The following is a 16,991-nucleotide window of genomic DNA, read 5'->3' on the forward strand; positions in this document are numbered from 1 at the left end:
TTAGAAAAAAGGCTGCACTTAAGTAGGGAAGATATGTGTAGGGCTTTTAAGGCCATTGCAGTCCCAAATGGAGGCAGATGGGGTATGTGAAGTTCAATATCTGTGGGCTGAGCACCCTGATACCACAACTCAAGATTTCTGTTTCCGCGTTATCAAAGGTAGCCGGTCAGAATATTCTGGATAATCCTTCATAATTGATCAGAATTTGCCAAATAGACTTAACATGGTGTTAAGTCTGTCACATCATTTATGAAAGTCAAAGGTTAAAGTTTGATTTTCATCAAGAAGAACTTGAAAAGAGAAACTACATGACTATGACTCGACATTAGGCACAGACAGGAATGCTCAAGCGGTATTAGCTGTTTGAAGGTACATTAGGAAAATGTTGAACGTAGTGCACAACAAGCACCTTATTTCCTCCACAGAAGGTTGATAATTAACCTTTAACCTCCGTCACTGTGATGTGTGAATACTTCTGCTACTTTACGAACTATTGTAATCATAAAACACTTTTAAAATCTGTATACTCCAATGATTTAAAAACAATAATACAGCAAACATTTAAAACCAATCTCATGACCAAGGGCGCTGCTGGCTTCAGGACCATGCAATAATCCATGTGTGGTTTGTATTTGTATTATAATACAGTCTGTAAGAAAGCCTTTTGTTATATTATTGAGAATATTGATCAACTAATTGTGATGGTGATGGTGCTCATCCGTCTTTTATCAGTCACTGCATTTTAACACAGTTTGCTCACCGTACATTCCAGTTTCTGGTCGCTGAAACCAGTCAGACCTGAGCTCCTGGGAGCCTCCCTCAGGTGAATGGTGGTTTTTAAACTTCGTACCGCTTACAAAACTTCCCCAGCAGAACAATTGGTTTCAGGTTTATTCCTGTTAAGAGTTTGTACATGATAGATAGTTGTTGTTTTTTTAAATATCGGACACATAATCAGGAAAACACAAAAGGGAAACATTTGTCTTCTTTCTTTTTCATTTTCCCAGCACTAGTTTATTACATCACAGCTTAAAACACTGATTCCAGTATTCAACTAGTTATACATCATTTCCATCCCTTCTTCTTACTGTGTTGAGCCATCAGAGATGCTTCATATTTGCATGTTTTACAGGATTGTCTGCCTGGAGTCTGTCGTCATTGTGCTTAAATAGTAGTTTTGACTTTTCATATAAATGTCAGGATAGGCAGCATCTTCTTTAACTAGTTCAAGCTGCCAAAATTAATCCAGAATTAAATTTTAATCCTTATAAAAGGCTGAAAATAATTGTTCTGAATCCAAAACAGTTAGATGTAGTTTGTTAATTTCCCTCGTTTTGTTATTACCCTAGAGTAGCGTTGGTGTATCTTTTCTCTCTCAGTTAATATTTATTATAAACATTCATCATAACAGCATATATGCAATTACTGGTCACTTTGTTAGGTACACCTTGTTGCTGACAGAACTGCGTCATGAAGTCATGTTCATTAATTGTTGACTTGAATCTGCCGTTCCACCTCATCCCAAAGATGCTCTATTGGAGTACAGTGAACTCATCTTCATGTTCAAGAAACCAGTTTGAGATGATTTGAGATGATTTTGAGATGGAGTGGTAAAGTCTATGTTTTTAGGGGAAATCACTGAAAAAGAAATCATAGCTAATGTAGCAGAATCTAAAAACAAGACATCCATGATGGGTTAGACATGGTCATCGTAAAAAAGACCTTGGATTGTATAATCAAACCTCTATGTTATATTTTTAATCTCTCATTTTATTCGGCTGTATTTCCTGACCGAATGAAAGTGGTAAAAGTTATCCCACTTTATAAATCGGGAGACAGACATAGTTTTAATAATTATAGACCAATATCATTGCTATCACAGTTTTCTAAAGTGCTTGAAAAACTCTTTGCACAAAGATTTGATAGTTTCATTGAAAAACATCAACTGTTAAGCGAAAGTCAGTACGGATTTCGACGGAACAGATCAACAGCAATAGCATTAATGAGTACTATTGAAGACATTTCATCAGCAACACATCATAATAAATATACTATTCATTGATTTAAGAAAAGCTTTTGACACTCTGCAACACTCCATCTTGATTTCTAAGTTAAGAACTTATGGTGTGAGAGGAATAGTATTGAACTGGTTAAGCAGCTATTTACATAATAGGTTTCAGTATGTGCAGTGTTTAGGCAATTCATCTGATAGAATGAAAATAGAATGTGGGGTCCCTCAAGGTTCTGTTTTAGGACCAAAACTTTTTAATTTATATATAAATGACATTTGTGATGTGTCAAAAATGTTGAATTTTGTTTTGTTTGCAGACGATACAAATTGTTATTGTTCCGGAGAGAACTTGAAAGAATTGGCTAAAATTATGGTTATTGAAATGAAAAAAATGAAAAAATGGTTTGATGTAAATGAGTTATCACTGAATTTGGAAAAAACAAAGTTTATGATATTGGGAAACTGTGTAAAGGAGGAAGAGATAGTATTATCTATAGAGGGAGTATTAATTGAAAGAGTGACAGAATTCCGTTTTCTGGGTGTAATAGTGGATGACAAGTTAACATGGAAATCACATATTGAACATGTTAAAAAAAAGTTGGCTAAAAGTATTTATATCCTGGGTAATGTTAGATATATATTAGATTACAAGACAATGACAATATTATATTTTTCATTGTTTCTACCCTATCTGAGCTATTGTGTTGAAGTATGGGGGAATACATACGTGACTAATATGAAACCATTATATTTATTACAGAAGAGAGCGATTCGAATTATGCATATTGTTAAATATAGAGAACACACTAATAATTTGTTTATAAAATCGAAATTGTTAAAACTAGAAGACATAGTGAAATTACAGACTTTAACTATTATGTTTAGGGCGAAAAATAAAACACTACCTCTTAAGTTACAAAGTTTATTTGTATTGTGTTCAGAAAATGGGGACGGCAGAAGGAAGTTTTATTTTAAGCACCGGTTTGCTCGAACCACACAAAGGCAAATGTGTCCAACAGTCATCGGCATAAGAAACTGGAATTCTCTCAGTGATCATCTTAAGTGTTGTATAAATGTTTCTCAATTTAAAATCTGCTATAAGAATAAAATGATAAACCAATATGAAGAAGTTGAAAAGAATAGAATTTAATTGCAGAAAAATGATCTTTTAGTTTGATATTTAGTGGTATTGCTCATTGTTGAGTATATTGTTCTGTTTGCTTTGTTTTGTTATGTGCAGAAAATTGTCATAGTGTAATTTTGGTTGCCTACTTGTATTACCACAGATAGGGGGCAGGTATCAATAAGAATTTATTCTTCTTCCTGCTCCTTTTCATGCATGGAAACAGTGTTACTTTAATTGAAAGGAAGGTTGTGTATGGGAATGCATTACTGCTGTACCATGTGTGAAACAAAAACAGACTTTTCCCCCCATTCCATGCAAGGCCACCTGGGTTGGCTGGAAGACTGTTTACTTAGCCTAGCAGGGCGAAGGACACTGTCTCAGCTGAACTCTGGACACACACACACACACACACACACACACACACACACACACACACACATACACGTGTTGGATATGCACACACTGATCCCCCCTCCGTTTCCAAACGCCTTCGATGCTTGTGCCCTACCGGGGCAGATGGCAGTCGACTGGACCAGCGCAGACATGCTGCAGGACCAGATGCGCTGTCTACACCGGCTCTCTCTTACCCTTTACCCGCCCCTGTTGCTTGTCTTGTGTTTCTATGGTGTATTGATAGCCATGTGCTTTTTGTGCTGAGGTGTTTTTTCTGTTATCAAACTGTTCTCCCACTAGGAGCTCAGTCTGAGTGGAGTTTTTTTTTTCTCCTCCTCTTACCTCATGTTATATATTTTTGTTGTTTTTTTCCTATCAGCCTACCTTTCTGACATGTCTCCCCAATGTGATGTTTGTGTAAAGTTGGTCAGAAGGTTTCTCTGTAAGTGTGCATGCGCCATTAGCGTGCTGCCTGCTGTAACCCTAATTTCCTTCGGGATTAATGAAGTATTCTGATTCTGATTTACCCATTAAGATTTTAAATGAACGATAAACAAAGGCCAAGAAAACTGAGTTAAACTCCTGAGTCTACTATATATTTGCACCATGAAGAAATGAATTCTTTGCACCAGTAATAAATAATCAAATATATCAAATTATCATCAATATTTAAATAAATGAACCATTGCACCAAACAAAACAACAATTCAACAGACAGTTCTATAAAACTGTGGATGATTCAAAGTGCTGCTATAACTGCACAACAAAACTGCAGTGAGAAAAGCTTTGGATGTTCAGTTTAGTTATAATGACAGTTAAACAACTAAAATACTCGATTAAGTAGGTGAGAAAAAGTTACATTTACTGGATCAGTTTAAGACCAAAATACATTTGAATGAATTACTGACATGGACACTTTGTGAAAAATTACTAAACAGTTCAGGCAAAATTTTACTAAAACCTTGAATTAAACTTGAAAGTTTTCATTTAAATTCCACTGTGACTGTGTACACAGGAAAAACTACAAAATAATGTGTTTGTTTGTTTTGTAAACACTGTGGACCGATCTGCATTTGTTGTTGCTAAATTTAAATATTTGTTACTATTTAATGATCATAATCTCATTTGAACATAGGTTTGATTTAGTGGAGTCAGTTGTTCCCATGCATCATTCTGTAAGTGTGAGAATGAACTAAGATTAGAAAATGTCAAAATATAAAGTTTGATTTATTTTTATTCATCACAGCATCCTAAACTTTGCTGAACTTTTTGAAATATAAAATGAACTCACTGAGTGTTGACTGTCAAATTTCAAAGCACCAAGTAAAGATAAACTATTAAACTTTAACTGGGTCAGACTTGTTACTGCATGATGTAATCACACATACCACACCCTGCATCATGTGATTGGCTCTTGGTCGCTCTGTAAGAATATATCTCCCTTCACAGATGTGTCTGTATCAGGATGGGTCTAAAGGTGAACAAGAGCAGAGATCTGTTTCCCTTCAGAGCACAGAGGTAGTTTCTGTTCAGAGGAAGTGAAACTGTCTGACAGTCACTGAGAGACGGTGAAACGGCACAGCACATGAATCAAATGGATCAAACAAAAATCTGCTGTTCAGTCTGTTTGGATCTACTGAAGGATCCGGTGACTATTCCCTGTGGACACAGCTACTGCATGAACTGTATTAAAAGCTTCTGGGATGAAGAGGAAGAGAAGAAAATCTACAGCTGCCCTCAGTGCCGGAGGACTTTCACAGCGAGGCCTGTCCTGGTGAAAAACACCATGTTAGCAGATTTAGTGGAGGAGCTGAAGAAGACTGGACTCCAAGCTGCTCCTGCTGATCACTGCTATGCTGGACCTGAAGATGTGGCCTGTGATGTCTGCACTGGAAGAAAAATGAAAGCCTTCAAGTCCTGTTTATTCTGTCTGGCATCTTACTGTGAGAAACACCTTCAGCCTCATTATGATTCACCTACATTCAAGAAACACAAGCTGGTGGAGCCCTCCAAGAAGCTCCAGGAGAACATCTGCTCTCGTCATGATGAGGTGATGAAGATGTTCTGCCGTACTGATCAGCAGAGTATCTGTTATCTCTGCCCTGTGGATGAACATAAAGGCCACGACACAGTCTCAGCTGCAGCAGAAAGGACTGAGAGGCAGAGAGAGCTGGAGGTGAGTCGACAAAACATCCAGCAGAGAATCCAGGACAGAGAGAAAGATGTGAAGCTGCTTCAACAGGAGGTGGAGGCCATCAATCAGTCTGCTGATCAAACAGTGGAGCACAGTGAGAAGATCTTCACTGAGCTGATCCATCTCATCCCGAAAAGAAGCTCTGATGTGAAGCAGCAAATCAGATCCCAGCAGGAAACTGAAGTGAGTCGAGTCAAAGAGCTTCAGGAGAAGCTGGAGCAGGAGATCACTGAGCTGAAGAGGAAAGATGCTGAGCTGAAGCAGCTCTCACACACAGAGGATCACATCCAGTTTCTACACAACTACCCCTCACTGTCAGCACTCAGTGAGTCTACAGACTCATCCAGCATCAATATCCGTCCTCTGAGCTACTTTGAGGATGTGACAGCAGCTGTGTCAGAGGTCAGAGATAAACTACAGGACATTCTGAGAGAGGAACGGACAAACATCTCACTGACAGTCACTGAAGTGGATGTTTTAGTGCCAGATCCACCAGCAGAGCCAAAGACCAGAGCTGAATTCTTAAAATATTCGCGTAACATCACACTGGATCCAAACACAGCAAACAAACTGCTGTTATTATCAGAGGGGAACAGAAAAGCAACAGCAGTGATTCAACAACAGTCTTATTCTGATCATCCAGACAGATTCACTTGGTGGTTTCAGGTTCTGAGTAGAGAGAGTCTGACTGGACGTTGTTACTGGGAGGTGGAGTGGAGAGGGGAAGGAGTTTGTGTAGCAGTCGCATACAAGAATATCAGCAGAAAAGGAGGTTATGAATGTGTTTTTGGATGTAATGACAAATCTTGGGTATTAAATTGTAACAACAACAGTTTTACATGTTGGTACAACAACATCAAAACTCGTGTCTCAGGTCCTCGTTCCTCCAGAGTAGGAGTGTACCTGGATCACAGAGCAGGTATTTTGTCCTTCTACAGCGTCTCTGAAACCATGACTCTCCTCCACAGAGTCCAGACCACATTCACTCAGCCGCTCTATGCTGGACTGTTGGTTTACTATAATTATGGAGACACAGCTGAGTTGATTAAGCTCAAATAGTCTGAAGTCTTTCATATTGTGGGTCTAAATCTGTATTTTAGTTTCATTTTATTTTCTCTCCATCATTTCTGCACAGAGATCAGCTGTCAGTCAAACATTATGGGTGGTACCTCCACATCTTCTAGTTGTTCTCTTGATGTTTCTGAGTTTTTAAAGGAGATCTTTCCTGTGACTGTTTATGGAGGCTATCACTGCTCATCATCATTTTGATTTACTAAAATATTTCTCCACATGAAAATGTAAACTTCTCTATCCTCTAAATGTTTCTGGAATATTTGTATTGAAAAATGTCGACATTTCTCTTTATGAGTATGGCAGACCATGTGTGTGTGTTTGTGTTTGTTTTTGTCAAAATCATCAAACAAATGAGGAAAAACTGTGATTTTAATGAATGAATTCATATATTGTGTTGATGTTTTATTGTGTGAGTAAACTGGAAGGTTTGACTATAAATCAAACTTTGAACAAAGTCTTTTCTTCTGTCTTCATTCCAGGATCTCACTCAAATCTGATGCAGAAAATATGAAACTAATCTGAGAGAATAACTGAAGCAGTTTTCCTCCCGAAGCATCACAAAGTTCAGAGTTCATGTTTAGAGCAGAAGATTCAGCAGTCGCTCTGTGACCTTTCAACTTTCTTCACTAAAACAGCTTCATTACAGAGAAACAAGTCACATTTTCTTCATGTTCTTAAGTCCTTTCAAATGTTTTTAATGGTCCTTGAATGCAGCATCAGGTTTAAAAGGTCACTTTCTGTTGTGTTCAAAGATTTCCTTCAGATATGGTCTTTAATCAGTAAAGCCAGTGATACAGCAGTGTCATTAGCTGTGTTATTGGCACCAGGCTGTGTTTATGTATGTATTTAATTCTGTCTGAGGACGTCTTCAGCATGAAATGATCATTTGCTCAGCTGCTGTGTCTCAAACGACTCCTACAGTCTTTGCTTATGTGACCAACTTTTAAACAACCAAAACAAATTCCCCTTTCCTTGATAAAAGTCAACTTATCCCGATGCATTTTAGCTTTAAACTGCTTACAATTCTCTAGTAAATGATTGCTGTGTGAACAAAACAAACAACTATGCAGAACAGTGGAATTTGTTCTGCTTCCAGTTGATTGAGTTTTGACTCCTGGAACTGTACTGACATTAGTGGCAAAACTACTTCCCTTTTTTCTTTGCTTGGTGGAACTTGAAACTTTAAAGCTGTTTCCAGATTGTGAGTCTTGGATGTTGCCAAACACTGGATCTTATGCTACTTTCACCTGTTTTATTATGAAGGCAACCAGATCAGTGAACACTGCTCTGTGACCATTTTGTTCCTGCAGTTCATAGGCAACAACTCTCCATTTTTCACTCAATTTGTATGGAAGTTTCATAACAATCATTCTCTTGAAGTGTCTGTGTGGTGCAGCTGGTCTGGTCTGTCCAGGCTGCACCACACAGACACTTCCAATCACCACACATCAAAGTACAAAGTGTATGACGTCATCACATTCTGTGTTAGGAAGTCACATTTAGGAGTTAAATTCATTGTTCATCATACTCAAGAAATCTTTCTGTTATCTTGATTAACTTATCCCAACATTGTCAATCAGACTAAGTGATCACATGACGCTAGTTATCAACTCTATAAGGTAAACCAGGGTTTCCCATTTTAGCTACTAGCCTGTTTACATGAAAGGGGTGGCGTTGGGGGCATTTGACCAATCACATAGAGAGCAGCAGAACAGCTGACTTTACAAAGAAAGATAAAACTATAAACATGAAAAGGTTAAACACTTGTATTAATAAAGTTGAAATAGGAACTAAAAGTTCTTTTGCTGAGCTCTGTTGATGTTTACCAGTCTGGGAGAAAATACAAGCATAAATACAAAAATGGCCGTGGATATACTGGGAAAAGCATGTCGAATGATGAGCAGTGATACAGGAGACCAAGAGGAATTGCTCAGATAAGATTAAATGCTTTCATGGACGAGGACATGCTAGGGACAAGTGTTGCAGACAAAAGGAAAAAAACGAGATTAATGTTTATAGAGGAATTCAAAATGTTGTGAAATTGTTCTGCAGACAAATGGGAAAAGTCAAAGAACGAAGTTGAATTTAAGAATCTAAACTGATTAGACTACTGATGCTCATCAATGGAAAGATCCTCCCACTATCCATGGCACAGCAGTCCAAAGGGATCTTTCAGGTACTAACGTATTAACGTCATTAATATTCGCTTGTCCTGCTGCAGACTTTTCTATCCAATCTAACAGTGAGAGCGAGCATGTGGTGCCCCACCCACTGGCTACAGGCCACATATTTCTGCAGATAAAGGCACCACCGTATTTGCCTTTATTCCGATGAAATGTCCTCTAAAGGACGCCCACACAATTGATGAGAAGTCAGAGACCAGATGCCGATATTGTAATTCCATTAGAAAAAAGGCTGCACTTAAGTAGGGAAGATATGTGTAGGGTTTTTAAGGCCATTGCAGTCCCAAATGGAGGCAGATGGGGTATGTGAAGTTCAATATCTGTGGGCTGAGCACCCTGATACCACAACTCAAGATTTCTGTTTCCGCGTTATCAAAGGTAGCCGGTCAGAATATTCTGGATAATCCTTCATAATTGATCAGAATTTGCCAAATAGACTTAACATAGTGTTAAGTCTGTCACATCATTTATGAAAGTCAAAGGTTAAAGTGTGATTTTCATCAAGAAGAACTTGAAAAGAGAAACTACATGACTATGACTCGACATTAGGCACAGACAGGAATGCTCAAGCGGTATTAGCTGTTTGAAGGTACATTAGGAAAATGTTGAACGTAATGCACAACAAGCACCTTATTTCCTCCACAGAAGGTTGATAATTAACCTTTAACCTCCATCACTGTGATGTGTGAATACTTCTGCTACTTTACGAACTATTGTAATCATAAAACACTTTTAAAATCTGTATACTCCAATGATTTAAAAACAATAATACAGCAAACATTTAAAACCAATCTCATGACCAAGGGCGCTGCTGGCTTCAGGACCATGCAATAATCCATGTGTGGTTTGTATTTGTATTATAATACAGTCTGTAAGAAAGCCTTTTGTTATATTATTGAGAATATTGATCAACTAATTGTGATGGTGATGGTGCTCATCCGTCTTTTATCAGTCACTGCATTTTAACACAGTTTGCTCACCGTACATTCCAGTTTCTGGTCACTGAAACCAGTCAGACCTGAGCTCCTGGGGGCCTCCCTCAGGTGAATGGTGGTTTTTAAACTTCGTACCGCTTACAAAACTTCCCCAGCAGAACAATTGGTTTCAGGTTTATTCCTGTAAAGAGTTTGTATATGATAGATAGTTGTTGTTTTTTTAAATATCGGACACATAATCGGGAAAACACAAAAGGGAAACATTTGTCTTCTTTCTTTTTCATTTTCCCAGCACTAGTTTATTACATCACAGCTTAAAACACTGATTCCAGTATTCAACTAGTTATACATCATTTCCATCCCTTCTTCTTACTGTGTTGAGCCATCAGAGATGCTTCATATTTGCATGTTTTACAGGATTGTCTGCCTGGAGTCTGTCGTCATTGTGCTTAAATAGTAGTTTTGACTTTTCATATAAATGTCAGGATAGGCAGCATCTTCTTTAACTAGTTCAAGCTGCCAAAATTAATCCAGAATTAAATTTTAATCCTCATAAAAGGCTGAAAATAATTGTTCTGAATCCAAAACAGTTAGATGTAGTTTGTTAATTTCCCTCGTTTTGTTATTACCCTAGAGTAGCTTTGGTGTATCTTTTCTCTCTCAGTTAATATTTATTATAAACATCCATCATAACAGCATATATGCAATTACTGGTCACTTTGTTAGGTACACCTTGTTTATAGCAGGTATGACCCCTGTTGCTGACAGAACTGCGTCATGAAGTCATGTTCATTAATTGTTGACTTGAATCTGCCGTTCCACCTCATCCCAAAGATGCTCTATTGGAGTACAGTGAACTCATCTTCATGTTCAAGAAACCAGTTTGAGATGATTTGAGATGATTTTGAGATGGAGTGGTAAAGTCTATGTTTTTAGGGGAAATCACTGAAAAAGAAATCATTGTAGCAGAATCTAAAAACAAGACATCCATGATGGGTTAGACATGGTCATCGTAAAAAAGACCTTGGATTGTATAATCAAACCTCTATGTTATATTTTTAATCTCTCATTTTATTCGGCTGTATTTCCTGACCGAATGAAAGTGGTAAAAGTTATCCCTCTTCATAAATCGGGAGACAGACATAGTTTTAATAATTATAGACCAATATCATTGCTATCACAGTTTTCTAAAGTGCTTGAAAAACTCTTTGCACAAAGATTTGATAGTTTCATTGAAAAACATCAACTGTTAAGCGAAAGTCAGTACGGATTTCGACGGAACAGATCAACAGCAATAGCATTAATGAGTACTATTGAAGACATTTCATCAGCAACACATCATAATAAATATACTATTCATTGATTTAAGAAAAGCTTTTGACACTCTGCAACACTCCATCTTGATTTCTAAGTTAAGAACTTATGGTGTGAGAGGAATAGTATTGAACTGGTTAAGCAGCTATTTACATAATAGGTTTCAGTATGTGCAGTGTTTAGGCAATTCATCTGATAGAATGAAAATAGAATGTGGGGTCCCTCAAGGTTCTGTTTTAGGACCAAAACTTTTTAATTTATATATAAATGACATTTGTGATGTGTCAAAAATGTTGAATTTTGTTTTGTTTGCAGACGATACAAATTGTTATTGTTCCGGAGAGAACTTGAAAGAATTGGCTAAAATTATGGTTATTGAAATGAAAAAAATGAAAAAATGGTTTGATGTAAATGAGTTATCACTGAATTTGGAAAAAACAAAGTTTATGATATTCGGAAACCGTGTAAAGGAGGAAGAGATAGTATTATCTATAGAGGGAGTATTAATTGAAAGAGTGACAGAATTCCGTTTTCTGGGTGTAATAGTGGATGACAAGTTAACATGGAAATCACATATTGAACATGTTAAAAAAAAGTTGGCTAAAAGTATTTATATCCTGGGTAATGTTAGATATATATTAGATTACAAGACAATGACAATATTATATTTTTCATTGTTTCTACCCTATCTGAGCTATTGTGTTGAAGTATGGGGGAATACATACGTGACTAATATGAAACCATTATATTTATTACAGAAGAGAGCGATTCGAATTACGCATATTGTTAAATATAGAGAACACACTAATAATTTGTTTATAAAATCGAAATTGTTAAAACTAGAAGACATAGTGAAATTACAGACTTTAACTATTATGTTTAGGGCGAAAAATAAAACACTACCTCTTAAGTTACAAAGTTTATTTGTATTGTGTTCAGAAAATGGGGACGGCAGAAGGAAGTTTTATTTTAAGCACCGGTTTGCTCGAACCACACAAAGGCAAATGTGTCCAACAGTCATCGGCATAAGAAACTGGAATTCTCTCAGTGATCATCTTAAGTGTTGTATAAATGTTTCTCAATTTAAAATCTGCTATAAGAATAAAATGATAAACCAATATGAAGAAGTTGAAAAGAATAGAATTTAATTGCAGAAAAATGATCCTTTTAGTTTGATATTTAGTGGTATTGCTCATTGTTGAGTATATTGTTCTGTTTGCTTTGTTTTGTTATGTGCAGAAAATTGTCATAGTGTAATTTTGGTTGCCTACTTGTATTACCACAGATAGGGGGCAGGTATCAATAAGAATTTATTCTTCTTCCTGCTCCTTTTCATGCATGGAAACAGTGTTACTTTAATTGAAAGGAAGGTTGTGTATGGGAATGCATTACTGCTGTACCATGTGTGAAACAAAAAAAATATTGTTTGCACCTGTAATAAATAATCAAATATATCAAATTATCATCAATATTTAAATAAATGAACCATCGCACCAAACAAAACAACAATTCAACAGACAGTTCTATAAAACTGTGGATGATTCAAAGTGCTGCTATAACTGCACAACAAAACTGCAGTGAGAAAAGCTTTGGATGTTCAGTTTAGTTATAATGACAGTTAAACAACTAAAATACTCGATTAAGTAGGTGAGAAAAAGTTACATTTACTGGATCAGTTTAAGACCAAAATACATTTGAATGAATTACTGACATGGACACTTTGTGAAAAATTACTAAACAGTTCAGGCAAAATTTTACTAAAACCTTGAATTAAACTTGAAAGTTTTCATTTAAATTCCACTGTGACTGTGTACACAGGAAAAACTACAAAATAATGTGTTTGTTTGTTTTGTAAACACTGTGGACCGATCTGCATTTGTTGTTGCTAAATTTAAATATTTGTTACTATTTAATGATCATAATCTCATTTGAACATAGGTTTGATTTAGTGGAGTCAGTTGTTCCCATGCATCATTCTGTAAGTGTGAGAATGAACTAAGATTAGAAAATGTCAAAATATAAAGTTTGATTTATTTTTATTCATCACAGCATCCTAAACTTTGCTGAACTTTTTGAAATATAAAATGAACTCGCTGAGTGTTGACTGTCACATTTCAAAGCACCACGTAAAGATAAACTATTGAACTTTAACTGGGTCAGACTTGTTACTGCATGATGTAATCACACATACCACACCCTGCATCATGTGATTGGCTCTTGGTCGCTCTGTAAGAATATATCTCCCTTCACAGATGTGTCTGTATCAGGATGGGTCTAAAGGTGAACAAGAGCAGAGATCTGTTTCCCTTCAGAGCACAGAGGTTGTTTCTGTTCAGAGGAAGTGAAACTGTCTGACAGTCACTGAGAGACGGTGAAACGGCACAGCACATGAATCAAATGGATCAAACAAAATTCTGCTGTTCAGTCTGTTTGGAGCTACTGAAGGATCCGGTGACTATTCCCTGTGGACACAGCTACTGCATGAACTGTATTAAAAGCTTCTGGGATGAAGAGGAAGAGAAGAAAATCTACAGCTGCCCTCAGTGCCGGAGGACTTTCACAGCGAGGCCTGTCCTGGTGAAAAACACCATGTTAGCAGATTTAGTGGAGGAGCTGAAGAAGACTGGACTCCAAGCTGCTCCTGCTGATCACTGCTATGCTGGACCTGAAGATGTGGCCTGTGATGTCTGCACTGGAAGAAAAATGAAAGCCTTCAAGTCCTGTTTATTCTGTCTGGCATCTTACTGTGAGAAACACCTTCAGCCTCATTATGATTCACCTACATTCAAGAAACACAAGCTGGTGGAGCCCTCCAAGAAGCTCCAGGAGAACATCTGCTCTCGTCATGATGAGGTGATGAAGATGTTCTGCCGTACTGATCAGCAGAGTATCTGTTATCTCTGCTCTGTGGATGAACATAAAGGCCACGACACAGTCTCAGCTGCAGCAGAAAGGACTGAGAGGCAGAGAGAGCTGGAGGTGAGTCGACAAAACATCCAGCAGAGAATCCAGGACAGAGAGAAAGATGTGAAGCTGCTTCAACAGGAGGTGGAGGCCATCAATCAGTCTGCTGATCAAACAGTGGAGCACAGTGAGAAGAGCTTCACTGAGCTGATCCATCTCATCCCGAAAAGAAGCTCTGATGTGAAGCAGCAGATCAGATCCCAGCGGGAAACTGAAGTGAGTCGAGTCAAAGAGCTTCAGGAGAAGCTGGAGCAGGAGATCACTGAGCTGAAGAGGAAAGATGCTGAGCTGAAGCAGCTCTCACACACAGAGGATCACATCCAGTTTCTACACAACTACCCCTCACTGTCAGCACTCAGTGAGTCTACAGACTCATCCAGCATCAATATCCGTCCTCTGAGCTACTTTGAGGATGTGACAGCAGCTGTGTCAGAGGTCAGAGATAAACTACAGGACATTCTGAGAGAGGAACGGACAAACATCTCACTGACAGTCACTGAAGTGGATGTTTTAGTGCCAGATCCACCAGCAGAGCCAAAGACCAGAGCTGAATTCTTAAAATATTCGCGTAACATCACACTGGATCCAAACACAGCAAACAAACTGCTGTTATTATCAGAGGGGAACAGAAAAGCAACAGCAGTGATTCAACAACAGTCTTATTCTGATCATCCAGACAGATTCACTTGGTGGTTTCAGGTTCTGAGTAGAGAGAGTCTGACTGGACGTTGTTACTGGGAGGTGGAGTGGAGAGGGGAAGGAGTTTGTGTAGCAGTCGCATACAAGAATATCAGCAGAAAAGGAGGTTATGAATGTGTTTTTGGATGTAATGACAAATCTTGGGTATTAAATTGTAACAACAACAGTTTTACATGTTGGTACAACAACATCAAAACTCGTGTCTCAGGTCCTCGTTCCTCCAGAGTAGGAGTGTACCTGGATCACAGAGCAGGTATTTTGTCCTTCTACAGCGTCTCTGAAACCATGACTCTCCTCCACAGAGTCCAGACCACATTCACTCAGCCGCTCTATGCTGGACTGTTGGTTTACTATAATTATGGAGACACAGCTGAGTTGATTAAGCTCAAATAGACTGAAGTCTTTCATATTGTGGGTTTAAATCTGTATTTTAGTTTCATTTTATTTTCTCTCCATCATTTCTGCACAGAGATCAGCTGTCAGTCAAACATTATGGGTGGTACCTCCACATCTTCTAGTTGTTCTCTTGATGTTTCTGAGTTTTTAAAGGAGATCTTTCCTGTGACTGTTTATGGAGGCTATCACTGCTCATCATCATTTTGATTTACTAAAATATTTCTCCACATGAAAATGTAAACTTCTCTATCCTCTAAATGTTTCTGGAATATTTGTCTTGAAAAATGTCGACATTTCTCTTTATGAGTATGGCAGACCATGTGTGTGTGTTTGTGTTTGTTTTTGTCAAAATCATCAAACAAATGAGGAAAAACTGTGATTTTAATGAATGAATTCATATATTGTGTTGATGTTTTATTGTGTGAATAAACTGGAAGGTTTGACTATAAATCAAACTTTGAACAAAGTCTTTTCTTCTGTCTTCATTCCAGGATCTCACTCAAATCTGATGCAGAAAATATGAAACTAATCTGAGAGAATAACTGAAGCAGTTTTCCTCCTGAAGCATCACAAAGTTCAGAGTTCATGTTTAGAGCAGAAGATTCAGCAGTCGCTCTGTGACCTTTCAACTTTCTTCACTAAAACAGCTTCATTACAGAGAAACAAGTCACATTTTCTTCATGTTCTTAAGTCCTTTAAAATGTGTTTAATGGTCCTTGAATGCAGCATCAGTGTCGCAGGTTTAAAAGGTCACTTTCTGTTGTGTTCAAAGATTTCCTTCAGATATGGTCTTTAATCAGTAAAGCCAGTGATACAGCAGTGTCATTAGCTGTGTTATTGGCACCAGGCTGTGTTTATGTATGTATTTAATTCTGTCTGAGGACGTCTTCAGCATGAAATGATCATTTGCTCAGCTGCTGTGTCTCAAATGACTCCTACAGTCTTTGCTTATGTGACCAACTTTTAAACAACCAAAACAAATTCCCCTTTCCTTGATAAAAGTCAACTTATCCCGATGCATTTTAGCTTTAAACTGCTTACAATTCTCTAGTAAATGATTGCTGTGTGAACAAAACAAACAACTATGCAGAACAGTGGAATTTGTTCTGCTTCCAGTTGATTGAGTTTTGACTCCTGGAACTGTACTGACATTAGTGGCAAAACTACTTCCCTTTTTTCTTTGCTTGGTGGAACTTGAAACTTTAAAGCTGTTTCCAGATTGTGAGTCTTGGATGTTGCCAAACACTGGATCTTATGCTACTTTCACCTGTTTTATTATGAAGGCAACCAGATCAGTGAACACTGCTCTGTGACCATTTTGTTCCTGCAGTTCATAGGCAACAACTCTCCATTTTTCACTCAATTTGTATGGAAGTTTCATAACAATCATTCTCTTGAAGTGTCTGTGTGGTGCAGCTGGTCTGGTCTGTCCAGGCTGCACCACACAGACACTTCCAATCACCACACATCAAAGTACAAAGCGTATGACGTCATCACATTCTGTGTTAGGAAGTCACATTTAGGAGTTAAATTCATTGTTCATCATACTCAAGAAATCTTTCTGTTATCTTGATTAACTTATCCCAACATTGTCAATCAGACTAAGTGATCACATGACGCTAGTTATCAACTCTATAAGGTAAACCAGGGTTTCCCATTTTAGCTACTAGCCTGTTTACATGAAAGGGGTGGCGTTGGGGGC

At 37.7% G+C, this 16,991-nt stretch overlaps 2 protein-coding genes across 4 annotated transcripts; both read left to right on the top strand.

Moving 5' to 3' along the window:
- Positions 1-5,067: 5,067 nt before the first annotated feature.
- On the top strand, positions 5,068-7,107 carry LOC146553073 (E3 ubiquitin/ISG15 ligase TRIM25-like). 2 transcript variants are annotated; one of them, XM_085255457.1, is made up of 2 exons: positions 5,068-5,907; positions 6,615-6,780. In XM_085255457.1, the coding sequence occupies exons 1-2, from the start codon at positions 5,116-5,118 to the stop codon at positions 6,669-6,671; spliced, it is 849 nt and encodes a 282-aa protein (XP_085111583.1). In that variant the 5' UTR covers positions 5,068-5,115; the 3' UTR covers positions 6,672-6,780. The 2 variants fall into 2 exon arrangements, with proteins under 2 accessions (XP_085111583.1, XP_085111582.1); XM_085255456.1 differs by having other exon boundaries at positions 5,068-7,107.
- A 6,408-nt stretch (positions 7,108-13,515) lies between these two features.
- Positions 13,516-15,755, top strand: LOC146553074 (E3 ubiquitin/ISG15 ligase TRIM25-like). Of its 2 annotated transcripts, XM_085255460.1 has the most exons (2): positions 13,516-14,410; positions 15,118-15,755. In XM_085255460.1, exons 1-2 carry the CDS (start codon positions 13,619-13,621, stop codon positions 15,172-15,174), a joined length of 849 nt encoding a protein of 282 aa, XP_085111586.1. In that variant the 5' UTR covers positions 13,516-13,618; the 3' UTR covers positions 15,175-15,755. The 2 variants fall into 2 exon arrangements, with proteins under 2 accessions (XP_085111586.1, XP_085111585.1); XM_085255459.1 differs by having other exon boundaries at positions 13,516-15,755.
- Positions 15,756-16,991: the final 1,236 nt, after the last annotated feature.

The sequence above is a fragment of the Mchenga conophoros genome, linkage group LG18, assembly GCF_057382185.1.
Source record: "Mchenga conophoros isolate Kocher_MC1m ecotype Shallow Benthic linkage group LG18, M_conophoros_male_GT1.1, whole genome shotgun sequence".
Lineage (NCBI taxonomy): Eukaryota > Metazoa > Chordata > Actinopteri > Cichliformes > Cichlidae > Mchenga > Mchenga conophoros.